The 14,099-nt window shown below is 32.9% G+C and overlaps 2 protein-coding genes across 2 annotated transcripts in view; both read right to left on the reverse strand.

Moving 5' to 3' along the window:
* The window catches only part of LOC117118346 (PDZ and LIM domain protein 3-like), a 9,294-nt gene extending 5,817 nt beyond the window's left edge, over positions 1 to 3,477 (reverse strand). The window contains exons 1-4 of the mRNA XM_033262913.1: positions 3,469 to 3,477; positions 2,995 to 3,185; positions 2,051 to 2,139; positions 1,127 to 1,258 (exon numbers count right to left, since the gene is read on the reverse strand). Coding sequence (XP_033118804.1) covers positions 1,127 to 1,258; positions 2,051 to 2,139; positions 2,995 to 3,185; positions 3,469 to 3,477 — 421 coding nt within the window. The remainder of the gene's footprint in view (positions 1 to 1,126; positions 1,259 to 2,050; positions 2,140 to 2,994; positions 3,186 to 3,468) is intronic.
* A 1,723-nt stretch (positions 3,478 to 5,200) lies between these two features.
* LOC117118347 (phenazine biosynthesis-like domain-containing protein) lies at positions 5,201 to 13,365 on the reverse strand. Its single transcript, XM_033262914.1, has 9 exons — positions 13,199 to 13,365; positions 12,403 to 12,502; positions 11,501 to 11,599; positions 10,725 to 10,834; positions 8,896 to 8,925; positions 8,003 to 8,094; positions 6,094 to 6,287; positions 5,904 to 5,966; positions 5,201 to 5,265 (listed from the first exon to the last, which is right to left on the reverse strand). The coding sequence occupies exons 1-9, from the start codon at positions 13,283 to 13,285 to the stop codon at positions 5,201 to 5,203; spliced, it is 840 nt and encodes a 279-aa protein (XP_033118805.1). The 5' UTR covers positions 13,286 to 13,365.
* Between the last annotated feature and the right edge of the window lie 734 nt (positions 13,366 to 14,099).

The raw sequence follows: 14,099 nt of genomic DNA on the forward strand, positions 1-14,099 counted from the left end.
GGCATTTTATTACACAATTTCTTTATTCATTTATTTACAGGACTACATTCGTTGCGAGCTATGCTACACGATGTATTATTATGTCCTTTATGCGAACACTGTATTTACCTTTCCACTATAAGCACATCAGCAAATGAGGATGCTAACTAATTCAATTGATTCTATCAATAATTGACTAAAATGGCCATATTAGTTTTGTGTTGTGTGGAAGATAGCAATTTTAAATAAAAGAAAAAAATCATGATAGCTTGAACAGGACCTTGAGATGGCTAGGAAAGCACTTGAACTACTTTTTAAATGAAATATTTAAATAATAATATTTTCCTCATTATAACCTGCTTAAAAGACACCCACAATGACAAAGCAACTTCATAGCAAACAAATAGTTAAATTAAATAAGCAAAGAACTAAATCTTGAGAAGCAGAAACCAGAAAAATAGTAAATTTACGTAACCCATGGATCATCCCCAACAGACGTTATATTGCATAAAAAGTATAACTGGAATTTGATGCAAGCCATCATTGACCTCAAAAACTCAAATACAATTCTAATTTTAAAATGAAAATAAAAAATTTTAAATGAAAATTACATTAACAGTGTAAGTATATTTAAGATCATTAGTTTAGTTAATGTTATTAAATTTCATTTAGTATGTGATTATCTTTTGTAATTTGTCATCTTTTTACCATTATATTTGAATTTCTGTTTTGAATATTTTCAAAATATTTTTACAGCCTTGTTAAAAAACACCATTGAGGTGAACAAGTATTTCCATAAATGAGTTTTCATTATTACAGTATTATTAAATAATTTAAACTACATTTGTTCATCTTCAAAGTTTTCATACTCTCATTTCTAAATTGATGACTATATGCAAAAAATTATAAAACAAATCAATTGCTACGATTTCTCCAACAAATTTAAAGTTATCCATATTTAATAAACAGCAAGTTTTAATTTGAAAACCGACACAAAAAATTTACAAACATAATTCTTTTAACAATACATAGATCCCACACCAGCTGACAACATCTTGTAATCACCTATGACTGCAAGTTAATGAGCTTAGCAGAAAAAAAAAATTAAACTGCTTTTTTTGTTGTTACAAGCATTGATATTTTTTACCAAACGGAGCCTCGATTCTCTTGAAATAAGACGGATACTTGAGTTTGTCTGTCTCAACGGTAGAGTTTGAGGAGTAGGCTGTTGGATCTGTTGATGAAGGTACGTTGACTGTATGCGCATGCTGAACATTACCTAAATACATGCAGACATATTTGTTGTTATGGGTTAGTTTTAGTTAATAATAAATGCATATAACAAAAAAGTATATAATGGTGAATGGCTATGATTATGATAATGATAATGGCGGTGGTGATGATTAGTTGTGAGAAAGATGAAGATGATATTTTGATAATGATTATGATGATGATAGTGGTGTGTGCATGATGATAAGGATGAAATATTGATGATAATGACGATAGAGATAGGTAAAGGGTAAGAGCCCACAACTCACAGCCCCATTGTACTGAATCGCGAAGGGGCGTGGTCCGTGACTACTTAAGCAGTGGTGAAGGGGTGCTAGCTTCATGTCCACATTATTCCGTAAAGACAGCGGCTAAAATGAACCATAGCATCGGGGTAACCCCCCTACTCTTCCGAAAGATACAATGGGTTCTTTAAAGTGCACACGACCTAGATTTGTACACTGGAATTTTAAGTAAACATGAGAAAATATATTTCTACCAACCGAACCCTGGACAAGGAGTAGCTCAAACTGGCACCAATGTTGATGATGATGGATAATGATGATGCTGATGATAATGTTGATTATGAAGATGATGGATGATGATGATGATGTTGATGATAATGATAATGATGTTGAAGATAATGTTGATGATGATGATGATTATGATGATGAAATCATGATGATGATGACGATTATAATGATGATACTAATGATCATCATGATGTTATAAGTTATTTTTTATAATTATTGACAATAATATAGTTTTTGTCAATTAAAAATGAAAGCAAGTCAGTTCTTACCATCAACTTCATCGCCGATGTGTTGTTGCAACATCTTAAACGATCTTGACTGTACACCTGGGCTGCTTACAGCCTGAGGTTCTTCCTCCCTAAAAAAATAATAATATTATTTGATTCAAATCTAATTTGGGATAATGTCTTAGCACAAAATTTCAAATTTAGAGATTTAAAAGATGACAACGACGACAATGAGAATGACGCCAAAATACAAATCTTGTGCTGAATATCATTTCTACTGGCTGATACTATATTTTATAGTTATACATAATCGCAGTCATATTTTTTGCAGGTTTTAATATAATAATTAATATTTTTTATTAATTTGTTTGATAGTATCATTGCAAGAGGGTGATCTGATTAAATCTGATCATCATTTAGAACCTCAATACAATACCTAGACCACCAACATACTGCTCTCACTAAAACCTGTTACAGATAAGGGCTAGAAGTAGCCTGGTATAATGTCAATACCATGATAATGAGGCTTCCAGAGTGTCAATTCTAAGTTAACAACTGACAACATGTGTTGTCCTATAAATGTATGGGTTTACATTAGGTCCTTTTCATGTATATCCATAGGGCGCGGTTTTGTGGAACAGTCCATTACATAAAAAGATACTAATAATTTTCCTATTATTTATTAAAGAAATTCAGGGGGTCACAAGCTGGCGGAAGCTACTTCTGGGAGATCTGGTGAAATGACCTTTCGCATCCAATTTTATTTCCCTGTGTAAGGTGACACCTACCAGGACTGACATCTAGGAGACAATTGATATAACAGTAGTAAAGACACGCAAATATCATGCATTTGCAGGAGATGGGTTATTGTTCCCGGGAGGTCTTTTTTGCTAGTGGGAGGCCTTCCTAATTTCTGGGAGACTGCCACACGACTTTCAGATTGGGATCCATTGAAATTGTAAACCAACAAACTGATGATCGCTTACCCTTCAAGCATGTGGCCTGCGATTAGTCCTTCCGTCTGTCCCTTAAAAGTCTCGGCAATATTTGAGGCGGAATACAATCCTGCGGGAGAGTTAAACTGCTTATGTACCACTGTCGCTGTACCAGGAGAAACAGCATCTCCAGCACCAAATGGTCTGGCTGTTACATTATGTTTACTGCCAATATTTTGAGACTTAAAAAAAAGGTAAAAAAAGAGTGTAATCAAAAATTAAAAACCTGAATATTTCTTGTCATTCTGATTCAAATACAACACTTTACTATCTTTATAGTGAACTTAAAAACATTGAAAATTCACATTGATATAGTTTTAACTGTAATGATGTACCGTACTTGGAATGGCAAGATACTACCACATAGATCTATTATTAACTTTGGAATGGAATTTGTACACTCTGTGAGATTATGTTTTATGCTGAGCTTCGTGTGTTGAGTCTTTCTGCCTTATTAGAGACTACCAGTGACATGCCCACTCACTATATGTATTTCTAGCTCTTGAAGGGCCTGATATTTTGTTGCCCCGAAAGAGAAGGGTTTATATAGTACAAAAAAGCTACAATTTTAATGGCATACAAATTCTTACTGTACTGAAAAAAAATACGTAGCTAGTACTAATTTATGATACAGCAGTTCCGGACCAGATTTTTGCGACGATAGTAATTTTTCATTAACCAAGCATATCAATTTACAGTAAATGTAGTCGGATATATAATGAACATAATAGATACACATAAGGGATTGTTACAAGAATAAATTATTACAAAATCTATTAGAAAACTACAGAAAAGAGATGCCGTGTATGAGTGTCTAGTGGTTTATTATTTTCAAAAATTTCCTAATTTGGGAAGGGAAAACACCCTTCTCCCAAACCCTCCACCCGGATCATGTCTGCGGCGCCTGAATAGAACAACGTGCCAAATTATATACATACATACATACATACATATATATATTAGCAAAGGCAACTGGATAATAATAGATCTTTTTTTAGTGAGTGACATGAATTTAACTATTGTCTCTCTCTCACATATTTCAGGAGAATCAGCAAAAGAATAACAATAATATTCAATCCCACCTAAAAGCGACCACACATTGCTATGGAAACACTAAATTGAATTATCCCAGTTGCTAGGCCCTGGGAAGCTCTTAGAACAAGGATCCCACTGTGCGAGATGGGTCTCAAGGTGAGGTAAAGTTAACCCGATCTAAGCTGCTAAGGTGTGTGCATGACACGGGACAGGGCTACATGCTGTGATGTTGATAATATACTACATAATTTCTGGCAAAAAAAAAAAAAGAAATTCTGTCAAGACTATAGAATTACAGACAACTGAGACAAACAGATGCATTATGAATAATTTAAGAGGTTTTTTATCAGACTTTTGAATTATTTCATATGTCATGATATAGTCAGCTGTATGATATACTGAGTTGTAATTCAAACATTATCGGATGGAATTAAATGTTGCTTTCGATTTTACTCATGAGAAAAAAAAATTCTATGGAATGAAAACCAGGAACCTGGAATTATGGCTTGCATATTTAATTAGCTTTTTCACTCATATCATTATTTTATTGATAATGATATTAAATATATCAATATTTTATATCATTATTACTAGCATTATCATCACCTTTCACTATTGAGCATCCATGAACTGGAACGAACTACCTAGTAACATAACTAGTGATTTCCAGAATTTAAATCAAAATACCTTTAAAAATGCTCTAAAATAATTAATATCTCTTTTTTGTAATTAAGTCCTTTTTGTTAAAATTTCCTTATAATTTCCTTTTCATTTTATCACTTTTGTATTTTTTACGTTCTAACTGGACCACAACGAAAACCAGTGCATTTAAGGGAAAAATAGCACGTTGCCTATATACAGTAGGCAGAATACCGAAAGGTTCAATTGCAGCCTACAGCAAGCCTACAGAAAGTGCGAAGTGAGAATAAGGAACCCAAACTTTTATATTTGACTACTAATTCAACATTGCACCCATTTACAGGACAAAAACATCGCCAATCAAAAAAAATCTTCTACGATATCGTCACCATAGAATTTAGCTAGTAATTTTGCCAATGCTTAAATACTTAGACCAGAGATTTGTTTATCTTGTTTGTCTTTTAAATACTAGTTTATAGTATTGAGCCTCGTTATTAGCTTATCAATTTGTATTTCTTTTTTGTTAATTAACTCTCGTTTTTTTCACACTCAGCCGAACATTACCACCCCTTGCTGAACACTGTCTGGCTGAAATGGAGAACAAACCAACAAATAATTTTATCACAAGGGATAAGTACATTGACTTGTCTTTGTCACATATTATTAATATATAACTAAAAATATTATTAACAGTATTGTCGTCATATTATAATAAAGGATTCAATCTAACAGGAACCGCTAAAGTCATATCTGTTAAGATAGTGCTGTTTGTGGTGTACCGTATATAAAAATAATAATGAAAACAAGAAGTTATTTATCATTTTTAACCCAAAACAAATAATAAACAAATAATAAACAATAATAGAGTTAAACTAGCCTAAGTCGACATTTCTGAACTCGAATAATTTCCAAGTCGATCTTATTTTACATGCCAAATTGTTGTGTTTTCCATTACATTAACAATCTGTAAGTCAAATTTTATTAAGTGGAAAAATTTGTCAATGCCATTTTGGATTGGCAAAAATCAAACATGAACAAATATTGAATTTGAACCATATTTAATGGAGGTGAACCGTACAGTAAATGCTGATTACTTAGGACTATCAAAATCATAATAGTTTTAATAAAATATTAATAAAACAAAATAGATGATATCTGAACTATCTACGTGGTGTACCACAAGCATTTAATACAAAATAAGTTGGGTTTTCACATCGCCTACGTACCATAAAGTTCTGTCTTATTAAGCTGGCCTGACCAGTAACTTCCAAGTACTGTGTGAGCTGATCCTAGAAGAAATAATATAAAAAAATATTAATATAATTGGAAACGTTATGCAAATAACTCCATTTTTTAAAAATAATTTTAAAACATTTGTTATAATAGCAAATGAAAATCAACTCCATCTTAACATACCTGTAACAGGATCTTCTGGAATTCCATTCCACGGGTCAAAGTAACGTGACATGAAATCAAACATTTCGCCGCTTTCATCTTTGGCACCATTTTCGGGACACCCACGTAACGTGACGATGACTCCTTTGATATGGCTGTCTGGGAATGCCCTCATCATGGCCGTCGTGTCTGGTTTCAGACCCTCAAGAACGTCTCTGATGACAGTCAAAGCAACAATGTTACAAGACTAAAACATTTGTCAGATATATGAGAAAATGAATATGTTACACTAGACAAAATTTGTGATGTTGGCTTTATCATTTAATATACAAATAATGAATGTTTATCATGAGTGCAATGGAAAGAATATATTCATGAGTTAAAATAATGGCGCCAACAAGACCGAGCCGAGATGGAACAGTAAATCTTTCAACTAATGAAATATTCTTTCCATTACACGAATAAAAAACATTCATTATTTGTTTTATTTTGATATTTTAAGAAAAAATCTACCTTTTTTCTGAATGGAGATTCTTGTATAGTATTTTGATAATTTATAAAAAAGATCTACCCTTTTTCTGAATGGAACCATTCAGAGCCTCTTTAACCAATCAAAAAATTGTATTAGATAGGTGGGAATAAACGAATGAAAAGAAAATGCACATATGGTATAAATGGGGTAAATAACTAATGTCACATGATACGAAATCCACTAATTTAATGACAGTGATCTATTTAGGTGTGTTATAAAACGTAATATTTTTCAATCTAAGTGGTGTTGATACTAGATTTTTGTATTAATCACTGACTGTGTTATGTATGTGTCCATGCTTTACACAGGACAAACACATTCACAATCCTGTCTATAACTAGCCTTATGATGAGCTTAGAGGACAGAGTTGTTTTGGCCATTAAAACAAATCTTGCTACTGACAAGAATTGAAACCAGGACCCTGGAATTGGAAGGCAAGCACCTTCCACCAAGCTAAAGCTCCAATGAAAGGACCTTTTCCGAGTGTTATCAAACTTAACAACTGACCAACCAGAGCAGTGCTAGAAGTATGTGCTATGCCCAACACACACACATGTTGTCCTACATATGCTTACATACATTTATCCTACTGTTTTGTAGGGGCCTTAGCAACAATATCCAAGGGGCGTGGTTTAGTGGAAAAGTCCATTCTAATGTTTTACCTTTAAATCATAATTATCTTTCAGTACATGACATTCAGGTTATCGGGTATTAGTACTTTTGCCCGTATTCTTAAAACGAACTATAGTCAACTTCGAACTAGAACTTCATTCAGTCCTAGTTGCAACTTAAAGTTTAATTTGTATTCATAAACAACATAGTCGAAGTTCTAGCTACGTCTAAATCAATTTTCCATAATAATAACTATACTAGATGTTAACATATAACAATAGAGAATTTGAACAGTCACTGAAAATTTGCATTCTTTGGAAAATTATTATGGTTAAGCTCAAGCAAAAGCGACGCCATTTTTGTTGTTGTTATGGAGAACCTAAGTGAAATGAACAAGGGGATTTTGTGCAAATCATGAACTATCGCATGTGGCTAGCAAAACATGTTAATTTCGCCTTTTGGAAGCTAAACGAATTGTCCATTTCCTTAAACACACAGAAGATACATCAGACCTACTTATTACAATCGCTTTTATTCTTTTCACACTATCATAAAGTTAGAAAAATCACACTTTAGTTAGGTAAATATTTCAAGTCGGTGATTTTGTCAGATCCTAGGCCGACTAAAAAAAATAGGCCTGCAGAGGTATCGTTTTAGTCAGGGTTTGTATGATTGAGTCGTAATGCTAGTTGAAGTTCGTTTTAAAAATATGAAATGACATAATTTTGAAGTTTTAGCTAAAACTACGACTAAAGTTCGTTTGAAGAATACCGGGGATTGTCTCACCTTGATGTTGAATCTGGCAACCTTATTACAACATCTCTGTGAGGAATAGCAGCGTATTGAACATCTTGAGGTTCAATCTTACCAATACTCAACTAACAACAGAAATTTCATAACGCATTTTGAGAATGTAAGGGAATTAAAGTATATAATAGAATTTAATGAGCTGCATATAATTTTAAATAAGAATATGATTCACTAGTAAAAGATTTGGGAATTATTAGATGCTTACGAAAAAAATTTTGAATTCAAATCCTGAGTTCTTTTTTTAACTTTTATTATCTTAATATTGAATCATCAAAATTTGGAAATTTTCTCAAGCTAGTTCAATATGTTACATAATAAATAACCTGAATGCCAGTGGAAACATGTAATATGCCTAAATATGGTCATGATGACATCACATCATGACTATATATGGGCATATAACAGTATTTTGTCACAGGAAATTTGATAATCTGGACAAGGCTTAAGGATTTTTATGTGGTATCCAACTGTTTACCTTGTACATGAGTCTTGTAAACGAATCAAAAGTTTTGCAGTTTTCTCTGAGTATTCAATGTCTTTGAGAGTCAAATCTCCAATTACAATCTGAAGTTAAACATTGTTTTTTGGGGAAATATTTTTTTAAAATTCATTAGTTTCTGTTTACAAAAAAAATTGTGAATGTGTAGTTATGCAGTTTTATATTATATTTGATATAATTCCAAATTATATCAAACGAGCAAAATATGTGTAATGTTCATAGCCATTCGAAAATAAAGGATCTTAAGCTGTGTAAGGAGAAAATAAATATTTTGGAAGCTTGCACTAAATGCAGGGAAAAGCAAGAAATGGAAATTGTATAATATAGGGTTAAAAGTTATAAATGATTATCAAATTGAGTTTAGACAAACCTGTATTAGTTCCTTCACTGGTGTTGGATCCTACAAATAAAAATACAATAAATTATTTAGTTTGGAAAATTTCAGAGATTGTTGTTCTAGCAAGTCCAATACCCAAATAAAAAATCAATGTTTTTGATTGATTGGCATTTTGTTAATCCCCCACTTAACAATTACGTTTATTATCGTGTTGATGATGTTCAACATGATGATGACGACAGAAATGCTTACGATGATTATTATGGCAATATATTATGGTAATACTGTATATATTTTGGTTTTATGAATTTGGTTGGTGGCGCTTGGTAGCAGTCACACACTTTGTTTTGTCTGTCAACGTTAAGACTGTTTTAACCGTCTTTGTGACGTTAATTGGCTTTGTGATCGTATTTTTTATTATTAAGATTCATTTGATAGAGTCTGTTTAAAGAAAAATTGTAGCAATTGTAAAATATTCGGATTAAAGCCATTGTAGATGATATGGAATTACCTAGGCCTGGTACGGCGGCCGCAATGCTAAACCTGTACCGGTGCGCAACGCTCGTAATTAACAGGTGGTACATGGCAGAATTTGTGAAGTTATAACATTGGCAAATGTTTTATTTTTATTGAGGCTGGTTCATATTTTATATTTATAAACATGATGCCTATTTTATATACTTTGTATTTGAATATGTCTTAATTTTAAATAATTATTTTACATGTATATATAATTAGTATCTATATCTAATTATGTATATATAATTAGTATCTATATTGTATAGTTGTGTTAAAGTAACGTTTGTAATTAACGGTCTTGAAATAATGTTTATATACTGTAAATTTTACATTTTGTAACACCATGTAATTCAGCTTATATGCTGCGAATTGGTTTGTTGAAATAAAAGATAAGATAAGATATAATATTATTTAATTATTATATATTATTATGGTAGTGAACATGAAGATGAATGTAACTGCAATTGATAACTTTAATGATGAGATGATGATAAGGATGAACAAAGGCGATAATGTTAGTGATAGTGGTTTGATGATTATCTGATGATAATAATAAAAAGAATTTCGAAATAACCTCTTTTAGTATTTTTTTTGAATTATTTTAAAAATTAACTTTTTTCGTTAAAAAAAGTCCCAGCACAGGGGGTGCATATACCTACAGCAGTGAAAGGGTTAAAGTAACGTTTGTAATTAACTGTCTTGAAATAATTTTTATATACTGTAAATTTTACATTTTGTAACACCATGTAATTCAGCTTATATGCTGCGAATTGGTTTGTTGAAATAAAAGATAAGATAAGATAAGATATAATATTATTTAATTATTATATAATATTATTATGGTAGTGAACATGAAGATGAATGTAACTGCAATTGATAATTTTAATGATGAGATGATGATAAGGATGAACAAAGACGATAATGTTAGTGGTAGTGGTTTGATGATTATCTGATGATAATAATGATGATGTAGATACTGATGGTTTTGCTAGTGATAATGATGGTAACACAATAATGACGTTGATCATCACAAAATCAGTTAGACACATGGCAACAACAGGGCTGGATTTAACCTTCTTTGGTCACTAGCCACAGGGCCAGTTTTCTTTATATTTCACTAGCCCATTGGCTATTTTACTAGCCCAATCATTGGCTACATTTTATATCAGCAACATTATATTCTTGGCCAAACGTACTTGAAGCAATAGTTTATAACTGATCACTGGCCCACCGGGCTAGTAACAAGGTAGGTTTACTAGCCCAGAGGAGTTTTTACATTCTACGATGGACTAGTACTAAATCAAGCCCTGCAACAACGACAAAGCTGATCACAATCTGCTTACCTGTGGGACTGTGTGGTTGAGTGGGAAATCCATTACATACTCATCACCTACTTTGCTTACCATTAACTCACCACTTTTGGTATGGAAAGTCAATTGTTCATTAATATTATCTGAAAATAGCATAAAAATTTTAAATTGTACAATCATTAATTTTGGGTTTCCCCAAGACAGTGGAAAAGCTATTGCTTTTGTTCTGGTTTTAATTATCTCTGCTTGGATTGTCTTCAAACTTGGTGCAAAGGCTGCAACCATACAACAAAGATGTGCTTAGTAAAAATATCTCCTTTAACATATTTATCGGGGGGGATCCAGAGATGTCAGAATAGAAGGGGGGAAGGTGGGCTGAAAGTTGGTCGATCGAGGCAACACTACCCTAGGAGATCTAGTGACATTCCCCTGTGATTTTTTGCTTTGAAACGCCCGAAAATAACATCTGAGGTATTTTAGACGATCAATTATCTTTTTTTCTTTCTTTTTCTTTTTTTTTATTTTCCAAAATAGAGGGGGGAGGGGGGTGGCCCTGGTTATAATATTAATAAACTTGTAGTTGAAACTGGCAGGCCTATTTAGTAGGACATGTATGTTCATTTTACCAGAAATGTACATGAGGCATTTGAGAATAGAATACATTTTACTTATTGAAGAAATTCATCAGGATTTTGTCTTAAAAGAACCATATCATTCTAATACATTTTAGCTGTAACGGGTTCAGTATAATTTGTTCAAACGTTATTATTACTGTATCCCAATTACAACATATTTTTGTCACCACTGACCTCTTTTTTCAAATATTACTGCTGATGTTGCCATGGTAGCATGCCCACATAAATTCACTTCATTAGTTGGAGTAAACCACCGAAGATTGAAATGTTCCCCTGTAGATGCAAACAAATACATAACATACAGAAACATTTTTAATTATTTGTGTTGAGTCAATTAATTACATAGAGATTTTCTATCCCCTAGAACCAGAAATTTTGAAGTTTGGGAGTTGGGCTGGTGAAAGATGCCCCTCACCCCTATAAATTATATAAAGTTTGAATAAAGAATAACGGAGATACATCATAGGAGCTATAGTGCAATTTTACTCCAGTTCCAGCATTAAAAATTATATTTTTTTTACAGGACATTTAAACCATACTACATCTACTACCTACTATGATACTCGTCAAAGCCAGTCAACATCTGGACGAGGGTGCTCAGCCGCAGACAGACAGATATGTGCGTGCGACTATATACAATATAACTACCAATTACTGTACATGGTCTCGATGGTACCCTTGAGCTGCTCTAAAGTGGGCAGTTCAATGATTTCCTTGGGGAGCGCATCCCAGTCTTTTAGTGCCTTTGGAAAGAAGCTGAATTTATAGGTGTTGCTACTGGTGCTGAGCCTCATGCACCTGTTTGTTCTGGGTTTGATGTATTCTGGTAAGGGAATGGCAGTTTGATTATTAATACTCTGACCACCAGGGTGTTTGGAAAAAATAGTACAGTATCAGCCACCGCCAGACTTTTTGGCAAATTTTAATGCTTTTCTGAAGTTTGTTGTGTATGGTGGGCAGAGTGTTATTAATTTTGTACACTATGACTAAATGTGAATATACATTATGAATATACAGTAATATAATCATTAGTGTTCTAACTTCTATTAATAATTGTAATTAACTTCTTTTCAAACCTGTTTGAAATGTATCAGATGGATTAACAGGTGAAACAAAAGCTGTTTCTGATTGGTTCATCTCCACTGCAATCTTAAGCATTTGAGCATCACTGAGTACCTAGCAAAACATTAAAAAAATAGACAATATAATTTATAAAGATAATTCTACTTTTCATGTATAAATGTGCATATGTGACTATAATATGATACATCCCAGCTCCCTTATACTGTAAATTACAAATGAAAATACATCATTTGGATAATATAAAACGGTAAATATCAAAAACTCCACAGTACATTAAAATGTGATTATATAAAAAACATGTAATAGCACACAGACAAAAATGTCTATTAAATATGTTTATATAGGCCTAATCACTTTTTAACGTATGTGCAATTTTTAATATTTACCATTTGATATTATCCAAAGATCATTTTTATTTGTATTAAAAAAAAGAACAATATACAGTACTAGTTTGATACTTCGGAACAATAAATTTCAAAAATTACATTGCACAGATCTAAAAAAAAATTGATATTCGTAAGCTAACAAATACTATAATATTATATATTTATATAGGCCTATTATATCTTTGTGAAAGTCCCTCCTGTAACCTAGGCTAAGCCTAGGCCTAATTCAAACTGTCACTTCTGGCTGTTCATGCTGTGATAGTGTGTGACTAGAGCACCCGGTTCGGCGGTAGGTACAGTAGTTTGAATTAATGATAGGCCTAGGCCTTATGCCCTTTCTCTTTAGTTTAATTAAGGCAAATTTTTTTCCCAATAAAAACAAGTTTCAAAAACACATTAATACCTCATTGGTTAAAAGGCATACTGCCGCTGGATTTCCCTCAAACTGTTTGCATGCAAATGCATCAACTAAAAATATTGGAAACGACATCTGCGAGCTTCAAACCAGAGAGAGTGAGTGTGTGTGACCAGCGGGTAATGGCTATCGGCGCGGCACCAGCTAGACTTGCCACAAGTCTCTTATTTTTTATTATTTTTCTCATTCTGGACAGCGCCACCAACGAGAAAGTTAATTTATGATTTATAGACGGAATAAGCGACTTGTAAAACACTGAAATCAGGCACCAGGATGCCAAAAGAATGACGTAATCTTATATTCCGTATTTGGATAAATGGGCGGACCGAAATAAACAATTTCAACCAATCAAATGTTTATATTTTTGGAGCCACAAACGACTAGTTAGGCCATAGGTCCATGGTTAGGCATGACTAAATTTAAATAGTCTTCCCTAATAAAACGGGCCTAAAATATTTAGAATAGACCCTAGTAAGACTAATGGCAATCAATTAAGCTAAGACTATATGGCATACATACAAATACAACAAAACTTTAACTTTCCTGTAGGATGGTTAAGGCCTCGTCTGGAGTCTGGTAGTAGGCCTAGCCTAGACTAGTAGAGGCTTGGCCTATTTTTAAGTTCTTACTTACAGAGGCCTACCTTTTTAACAATATTCTACCCTAAAGGCCTAAATCTATGCATGGAGTTATAATTATCTTAATTTTATAACTCCATGATCTATGTTGCAGCTAGTGGTGAGCAAGGTTCCAAGTAGGCCTATAGCCTACGGTTATCAGTCCATGTCGTTCTCAGCAGGCCAGAACTATTATACTAACTGTTTTAATTCAAGTAGGTAGCCAAAAGGGAGCTGGAGCTTGTTCTAGTCGAGACATCCGCATCTTCAAT

Source organism: Anneissia japonica, unplaced genomic scaffold, assembly GCF_011630105.1.
Source record: "Anneissia japonica isolate Jap-2015-1 unplaced genomic scaffold, ASM1163010v1 scaffold6898_len34341_cov112, whole genome shotgun sequence".
Lineage (NCBI taxonomy): Eukaryota > Metazoa > Echinodermata > Crinoidea > Comatulida > Comatulidae > Anneissia > Anneissia japonica.

Excerpts from the sequence above, each read along its gene's own strand:
- LOC117118347 (XM_033262914.1), bottom strand. The coding sequence starts at position 13,285 with ATGTCGTTTCCAATATTTTTAGTTGATGCATTTGCATGCAAACAGTTT. Across the intron at positions 11,600-12,402 it reads ATCTGATACATTTCAAACAG|GGGAACATTTCAATCTTCGG; the intron begins GTTTGAAAAGAA and ends TTGCATCTACAG. Across the intron at positions 10,835-11,500 it reads AGTAATATTTGAAAAAAGAG|ATAATATTAATGAACAATTG; the intron begins GTCAGTGGTGAC and ends TGCTATTTTCAG.